Raw genomic sequence first — 8,955 nt, forward strand, 5'->3', positions numbered from 1 at the left:
CAGAAATTTTGAGTTATAACTGGTTTTATGTGTTTATAATCTTCATTCTCTATGTTTATGAAATGTGCTATGGTCTGAAGGAGCCTAAATTTGAACTTTTGGGCCATAAGGAATGACAAAATAGAACATTAGAGGGGGGCTAAAGTACTTTGTAGTTGAAATATACAACTCAATATAATTAAAAAGAACCAAGCAATCAAAAGATAGAAATGTACCAGTTGTAATATAAGCCTAAACGTATTAATAGACGTGCTACTCTATTCAGCAACATGTCGCTTGGATTTGCTTGAGAACGTTCAAATTGGAAGTTGCGCATGCGTGAAGTCACGTAGGAACGCTCCTGTCCAGCAGGTGGCGCGACAACCGGACAGCAGCCTCAGTCCTGCTGCTACATGTGACATTGACATCAACAGAGGGTAAGTTACATGTAACCTACTCGCTTTTCTTTAAAACCTCACACATCTACTGCACAACTAAAGCCGTAGCTGCTGTGAAGTAACACGTTTGGGAAAATAGAGGCGAGCAGCTAAGCGCTAATGCTAACAGCGGTTTACCGTTGAGCTAGCGTTAGCCTACTAGCTTGTGTCTGTATACGAGCATCTCTGGTGTTTACAAGACAAGCGGACGTTGTTTCCTTTAGGTCCCGAGGCACCATGAGGCTGACCGCTCTCCTGTCGATGGCAGCCCGGGTTGTAGTGCCCAAAGAGTACCGTTACGGTACCAACAGGCCGTGGACGGAGGCCGCTAAGAGGCTCAATCCTCCGGGAAAGAGGAGGAGGAAGGTGTCCGTGGAGCCGATGGAACCGGAGGACTGGACCGTCCTGAAGGGAGACATGGTGAGAGCAAGACGTACAACCCCAGCAGAGCCGATCAAGTCTTCAGATGCTCGTTCTAATTTTCCTTCAGTGTTTTGCTTTACTGAACAACAGCAGAAAACGTGGGAATATACGTACATGCAGCCTTCATGTCATCAAACAGCCTTAGCAGGATTTCCCCAGGGGTCTAAATACTTTGATGTAGATTTATTGTCTTAATTTAAACAGAAATAAATTTGTTAATGTAGTTCAGTGTCATTAACTTATTAAATTCGCATTCATTTGCAGGACACCTTGTTCTGGCCTTTGACGGTGCCTTGAAAATGTATTTAAACAGATCTCAGTGGTGTGGAAAAGCTTTTGTCCATTTAAAGCCTCAGTGCCATGCGCCATCGAAGGACTTTGAGAAAACTATATTAGTTTTTATGACTTCTCACTTCACTTACTGTAAATCTCTGTATCCTGCTGTTGATATTACCTGTAAGCTGTTTGACTTCTAATATTACTATGATGATATTACTCTGCTGGACTATAGCAATTCTGCTTTATACATCCATGGGGGTTCTGTTTTTATGATCAAATCTGCAATTTTGTCCTCGTTTTCCAAATTATGGAAATCCTTGTACCCTAAACCCTCCAGGCTTGCCAACATTACTTCAAGAACACATAAACAACACATCAAGGAGATCAAATAAAGAAGCATGAAAACATATAAAGCACTGCAGGCCTCACTTGCCTCAGTTACATTGGAACGTTAAGGGATGTTTGGGAGTGGTCAAAGGCCAAAGCCTCCGGTGAGCAAAAGAGGATACAAAAACCTGTCTCGCATTTTCTAGTTAAAACAATTCTTGTTTATCCATAAGGCTGTCTGTAGGTCATCGGTTTGACCTTAAACTCATTTAAACATGGGTTAAGCAGCAGGACGATGACCCAAAAGACACCAGCAAGTTCACCAAACCACTAGTGGCCTTGTTTGGATTCCAAAGATTCTGTGGCATGGCTGTAAACAGATCATTCATGCTTGAAAACTCTCCAATAACTAAAAAGAAAACAACAATAATGTAAAGAAGAGGAAGCCAAAATTCACCCACAGTGATGTAAAAGACTAATATAGTCAATTATTAGCCATGTTTACATCAATGTTTTTTTTTCTTTGCGCATTTTGAAGTATCGCATCAGAAAAGGTTGATGGAAACGGCGAAATCCAAGATAATTTCCTAAATTTTGCAAATTTGGGCTTCTCTGAAAAAGCGTTAATGCGCAAAGCGGGAGATGGAAACACATTTTACCAAATAAGTTCTGACAGAGTGAAAATTTACCTCACATGACTGATCAGCTGTTCCACGGTCGGCGTTTTCCCCAGAGATTCCCATAACGCTCGAAAACATGGCTGGAAGTTTCCTGGGCACCGTGTAACATCGGCAATACTAGTTGATGTAACAGAGCAATTGCAACTTGCCCGATAGCAACACATTCCTGAAAACCTCTCTTCATTTTTCTCAAATTTGTGGTCCATGCTAGTTTGCAACCTCTACTTTCTGTTTATTACTGCCATGCTTAACGTCAACTTATGGCAAAGTTACGCCTGGTTCATTCGCTCCACACCAGTCGATGGAAACACGCCTAATTTGCATATAGCATTTTCTTTTTTTCCAACATTCTAAAAGTTTACTTTTTTTAGGACAATTTGAAGGAAACATTGCAATTGTAAATACTTGATAACAATTGCTGCCATCAAGGGCGGCACAACCAGTTAGTAGATTTAGTTAGTATTATTTATCTTTTTGCATGTGAGGCCACATTGATAACGCTCGTTCTCGTAATACATGAAATTATCATTTGGAATCTGCTTTTTATGTTTACCCAGGTTATGTTTGTTAAAAGTTGTGACTAAAAATGTACAAAACAAAAAAAAAAAAACTCTTTTACCTGGCACTGTGATTACCAAGTTTGTCATAAGTCATTAAAACTGGACTCTCTTACCTTTACTATCCTAAAGGAAAAGAGACAAAGGGCTAATAAACCACAGCCTGGTGATTCCACCTGGAGAATTACTTTCAGGACACACCTGGGTTTACCTGTGTTAGTAGTAAAATAGTCAATTTTAGGTTGTTTGAAAGCGTTTTTCTTTACAGGTTGAGATTCTTGCTGGGAAGGAGAAAGGGAAGCAGGGAAAGGTGACCCAAGTCTTCAGACGTAGAAACTGGGTCATCTTGGAAGGACTAAACACGGTAAGAAAGCAACCCCCCCCCCCCCCTTTTTAAAAGACTTCCCTGTAAAATTTAGTCATAAAATTGATATGTTGTTTTTTTAATGAGTTTATGTTAAAAGGTTAGAAACTATGGTTGTAACATTACAGATTTTACAAGAAGTCTTGTACAAGTCAGATTAAAAAAAAGCACAGCGGTTCGTGACAGCTGATCATCTCTCTCATCCGGCAGAGGTTCCACCACAGAAAAATACCACATTGAGATACTAACCGAAGCACTCCTCAGCAAACTAATGCAGTAATGGCTGGCAATGGTGACCTGCAGGAGGCTGAACACCTTGGGGCTCGTTGAGCAGCATTGCACAGAGTTTGGGTTAACACAGCAGACAGGAGAAAACCCCACTGGTCTTATAATAAGACGTTTATGGCAAGCCAGTTGTTTTATGTCATGGAGATTCTTGATACCAGTCATACTTTTTCACCCCTGCTTGAACTAGTTTGCCACACAGTCCTTGCAACTCATGATGCAGCTTAATAAAACACCACCTAGTGTTCAGATGGTGACTCCAGGTGCATGACGGTAACGTTGTCCTTTTTTTTTAACATAAGTGTTACTCTTGGTTTTGGATTATCTTCATTTAAAATGTTATAATATAGGATATGGCCTGTAGGGGGCGATGTTTCACTCAGGCTGGATTCAAATACATTTTTTATTTAATTGAAAAGGATCTTTGTACCTTTGAGTCCCTTCAGCTGTAAGGGTAATTTATTATTATTGTGAGGGTTATTTTCTATTTAAGAAAAGATTAGTATGGGTGCATTACAGTATTTAAAGTGTGATTTACATTCACCCCCATTAAAATACAGATGAGTTTAATATTTGAGCCTTTCAATATGTAATGCTGATAATCATTTGCATATATGCTGTATGTTTTAACGATTAAACACTGGAATTTACTACAGAGTTAGTGTGAGTACTTGTTAATAAATCCACTTAAAGGTTCTTTGGATTAGCAGGGATTTTCCTATTTCTCCACATAACTGTATTTTATTGAATGTTTTATTTTTCTCTCTTTTTTTGGGCACAGCAGAACTCCTCCTCTCCACTAGATGGAGCTAGATATCAGACTGTGTGGTGTTCTTAGCCTCTTCATGTTTTTTTTTTTTTTGTTTTTTTTCTGCTCCAGCATTTCAGGTTTATTGGAAAAACCAGAGATTACCGTGGAACCTACATTGCCAGTGAGGCTCCTTTGTTGGTCCGTGATGTCGCCCTCATTGACCCCTCAGACAGGTAAACAGAAGGAGAAAAGAAAAAAAGTTTGAAGTCAAGCATTTTTCGTATAAAGTTACACCATGCATGTTATAGCAAACATTAATAAACAACCTAAAATTAAAAAAAAAATCACTAGTTGTAATGTTATGTGTCAAGTCTGTTCGTTTTTTTTCTGTAATATATATATATATATATATATATATATATATATATATATATATATATATATATATATATATATATATATATATATATATATATATATATATATATATATATATATAATAAGTGACTCAGCAGTTTTAATGTAATGGAGCAGAGCTTTTCTGTCCACATCAGTTGTTACATTTCGGTCGTTAATCTACAGGAAGCCCACTCAGGTTGAGTGGAAGTTCACAGAAGAGGGCGAGAGGGTGAGAGTATCCACCAGGACGGGACGAATCATCCCCAAACCTGTCGTGGAGCGGCGAGACGGCATCGTGCCTCTGCAGTGGAAAGGTGGGAGGGGGAGGTGCAGTTTATTTCAGGTCACAGCCGGCACACCAAAACCAGCTGCTTTATACCCAACAACTCGCAGTAAATTTTAACTTTCTGAGACTTTTTTCCCCCCAAATATAAAGTCACATAAGGAATACAAACATTGGTCAGACTAGTATTTATTATATTGATTTATTTTTCTGAACAGACTCAAAGATTTTGTGTATGTGTGTCATATTGCCTATTAGTTGAAAAAAAAAAAGTCAAAATAGTCTCTCTTTCACATCAAAACCCAAAACTTCTATGTATTTTATTGAGATTTTATCTCATCGGGCTGAAGCAGAATCAGCATGACGCGTTCCACACTATGTTAAAATGAGGAGAGGGTGTGTTCCTCAGGGTCCTGTATGTTTGGGTGTGTCCTTGTGTTGCTACGTTGTTTGAATATTAGTTATGGAAATCAGGCTAACTCATGTCAATCACTGGGCCAGTTTGAGAAGATGTAGGTAAGCTCAGTTTGGAGGGTGAAGTATGGACATAGAGGTTTGAGTTTGCTGGTGCCATATATTACAGTGGGGGGAAAAACTATTTGAATGGGCATTGATAATAGATATTTACGGTGGAGTAGCAAGGTGAGTTCAGTTCAACTTCAATATTATTGTGCAAACTGATCATTCACAGTTCCAGTTTTTCCACTCAAAGTTCAATATTGGTTTATGGCTTCTTTGATCCATAGAATATAATATATGTTCAGCTCATGTGGAAAAAGTTGTTCTTTCCATACAAAAAATCGGGGCTGTCTGAATCCTCGTTGTCTTGTTTCAGGGTCTAGGCCTCTTGGTTGCTCACCACCTGAATGACCAATGGCCAATTTCATTCCATATTCAGCAGAGATCTTTCTCACACGTCTTAAAAAGGTTGGGGTAGTTGGCGCCTCCAGCAGCTCTCCCCATACATCCCTGTTAGCATTCTGACTGCATAAAACTATTGGCTTATATTGCTACTTGATTGATTATTGCGGTCATGTGACGCTGCACTCACGAGAATGGTGGTTAACATGAGAAATTACCTGGTTAGTGGTACAGGGAGAGGGAATTTTACCCGGGCTTCAGCACACCTTATGGAAATCATTTCAATAATATTTAGCCTGCCCTCTAGGTCCTCAGAAAGCTGTTAAATCAGGTGTTCTGTAGCAGAAAGATGGAGGACTGTGGCTCCTGAGGTTGGGAACAACAGCCCTACACGGCTTTTAGCAAACTACAACTTGAGGTTCTTCTTGCAATTGTTAGTTTAGTCGCATGTGGACTCTGTTGTGTATTTAGATTAGTTCTGAAGGCAGATAGTTCTGGACTTTATTTAGAGGCATTAGAGTAAAGGGGGTGGAACAGAAATGGACATCACAAAATTTCAAAACCATGTTTTTCCTTCCATCCATTTCACAGCTATGCATGACTTGTTTTGGTTAATCCCAGAAGATACTTTAGAATGTATAATATTTTCTAAAATGGGAGAAGTTCAAGGAGTACTTTGAAGCACGTTCATTTCAGATTTGAAACTGGGGTCATTTCTGTTTCCACACAGATGGACCCAAAGACACCAGCCCTGAAGACACCCTAGAGAAAACCTACGTCCCATCTCTAAAAACCCTAGAAGAGGAGGTCATGGAGAAACTGGGTATTCAGGAGGACAGGAGGCACCGGAAGTCCTACTGGTACTGAAGATAAGAGTCCGACTGGCGCCTCCTCGTTCTGGCCGGTTCTTACAGAGACTCTGAGTGAACCGTCCTGATCTGGAAGTCTATTTTCAGGTCGAATCCCATTAAAAACAGTTTGAAGACACATAAAGCAGGCCAGACTGGCCTAAAAAATAATGTTTCCGCATTTAAAGATCATATTGTGAAACTTACCTGTGTGCAACATGTGAATTATTTTTATTTTGTCGTATTATGACTAAATGTCAATCCTGTGTTTTATAGTTGTGAATGATGACATGCTTACAGAGAAACCCTGCTGTGGTGCACCCTCACAAAATAAAAGGACTTTTCTTAAGCATAGTGGAGCCTTTTAATCCCTTATTTCCGCTTTAAATGTACCCAGACAATTTAAGCTTTAAGTTATCAATGAAATTAACAGTTTAACTATTAAATTTAAAGCAGAAGCGATCAAAAAGTAAAAAAAAAACAACTCAGAAGTGACTACAGATTTGCTGTCTGCTTAATTTGTAAACAAGCTTACAGCCGAACAAAAGGTGGCGAGTGTGGGCTTGTTGCTTTTCACACACGAGTTTAATGTTTAGATCCGATTACAAAGATAATTTTGTTACCAATAACAGTTACTATATAGGAGTAATATCTGAATATTGCAGCTGATTGGACCAGGCAACATTTTTCCAGTTATATTGCTATTTTTATGAGCCTGTGTGAATTGTTGCCTCAGTTTCTTGTTCTTAGCTGACGGCACTGGCCCCTGGTGTGGTCCTCTGCTGCTGTAGCTCATCTGCTTTTTTTCTTTTTTTTAAATCATCCCAAGTCAGTCAGCTCATTCTCCTCTGAACTGTGTGTAAAAATCCAAGAGATAAGTAGGTTTGGAAATACTCAGAACAGCCCATCTTGCAAAGAGCCCATGCCTAAACGCACGAAGTAACTGCCACGTGATTCGCTGAGTCCACTGAGCTATATTATACACTGGAGTGCTAATCACCGTCTGTTTGAACGAGTCGCTTTGAAGCCACCAGCCGCCATATTGGTACTCCCTATTTTCCCAAAGTAACTAGGGAATATGTGCGCTACAGCATTGAATAACGAGGATTTTCTACTGTTCAGGGGGGGCTTAAGACTTTTAAAATGTCAAATGCCATATACTTTTATGTTATGTTCTAAAAATATCAAGTACTGAGAAAGTCATGTGCTGAAATATTTTGCATTTTATTCATTTAAATATATATGTTTAACATTTTTAAAAATAAAAATAACAATATACAAAAACATATTTTTACATATGTGTATACATATACACACATACTTATATATACGTATTTAATATGAATAACATGTAAAATATTTCAGCACCTAATTTCCTAGTAGTTGATAGTGTTAGAACCTCCACTCACTGTAGAATTACCTGTGAAATGTTTTCACTCAGCCAGAAAAATGCTTGTTATTGCAAGCAAATCCTATGAGATTCTGTGAGAGTAGGGAGTAGCAAGATGGCGGCCAGTGACTTCAGTTTTTCGGCAAAATCAGCACTCCAGTGTATTATATAGGTCAGTGGCTGAGTCACTGTTTATGCTAACGAGCAGTTGAACAGGTGCAGGCTACCTGAGAAAGTGGCCGGCGAGTGCGGCATCTTTAAGTCTCTCCATCCACCCATGATAACCGAGCTTCAATAAGCCTTGTTTAAAAGAAAAAAAAACTTTTACCAGCAAACATATATGAAGAGTAACTATCTGATGACTTAATATTCTGTGCTACACTTTGAGTTTGAGTAAAAATGGTGCCATAGCAGTCCTAAAGCTTTTGTATATCTAATAACAGATGTGAATGGGGAGTTTAATTATCTTATAGCCAAGACTAACAGAACGGCAATGATTGTTGGTTTATTTTAGGCGTTATCCGCTGAGTCTGTACCATGAGAAAAAAAAAAAAAAAAGGAGAGATTATTTGTGGTATTGGCAGCTTCTGGAATGGAAACGGGTGCCGCCTGTTTTGGATCAGTCATGAGGCAGAAAATGGGCTTTTTAAAAAGAGAGAGAGAGAAAAAAAAAAGAAGCATTTCTTCTTTACCAATGCCCAGACAGACCCGCGCACAGCTGTCCAAAACTTAAAGCTGTCAGACAAATGAGTCTGTCTTTCCTAAGCGTCTGGGAAACCTGAAGGAGACATGGAAACGGTCTGGGAGGAGAAGACTACACAGACGGGCTACTTTCAACAAAGTCCTCACTCACCTCGTTTGACTCTTTCTCTCTGGCAACGCTGGTTGTACCTGCGATGTGTTATACCTTGCAAATATGACTCAATTGACAAATTTATTACCAGCCATGAAAAATAATTTAGGTGTAGAAATGGCTTAGGAAATAAATCAGTTCGCAGAACAAAAAAAAAAACTACTGGCATCAGCTGAGCTGTTTATTTAAGGAGAATGTCACATAAAGCAACTTCAATTACATTTAAAACAGAATAATTA

At 39.0% G+C, this 8,955-nt stretch overlaps 1 protein-coding gene across 1 annotated transcript; it reads left to right on the forward strand.

Moving 5' to 3' along the window:
- The first annotated feature begins 293 nt into the window (after positions 1-293).
- Positions 294-6,618, forward strand: mrpl24 (mitochondrial ribosomal protein L24). The gene is made up of 6 exons (XM_012875307.3): positions 294-416; positions 641-836; positions 2,951-3,046; positions 4,212-4,315; positions 4,665-4,795; positions 6,356-6,618. The coding sequence occupies exons 2-6, from the start codon at positions 654-656 to the stop codon at positions 6,490-6,492; spliced, it is 651 nt and encodes a 216-aa protein (XP_012730761.2). The 5' UTR covers positions 294-416; positions 641-653; the 3' UTR covers positions 6,493-6,618.
- Positions 6,619-8,955: the final 2,337 nt, after the last annotated feature.

This window comes from Fundulus heteroclitus, chromosome 13 (assembly GCF_011125445.2).
Source record: "Fundulus heteroclitus isolate FHET01 chromosome 13, MU-UCD_Fhet_4.1, whole genome shotgun sequence".
Lineage (NCBI taxonomy): Eukaryota > Metazoa > Chordata > Actinopteri > Cyprinodontiformes > Fundulidae > Fundulus > Fundulus heteroclitus.

Bases quoted from the DNA above. Each gene is read 5' to 3' on its own strand.
- mrpl24 (XM_012875307.3), top strand. From the start codon at position 654: ATGAGGCTGACCGCTCTCCTGTCGATGGCAGCCCGGGTTGTAGTGCCC. The intron at 3,047-4,211 runs GTAAGAAAGCAA...TTTCTGCTCCAG, and splicing joins TCTTGGAAGGACTAAACACG to CATTTCAGGTTTATTGGAAA. The intron at 4,796-6,355 runs GTGGGAGGGGGA...GTTTCCACACAG, and splicing joins CGTGCCTCTGCAGTGGAAAG to ATGGACCCAAAGACACCAGC.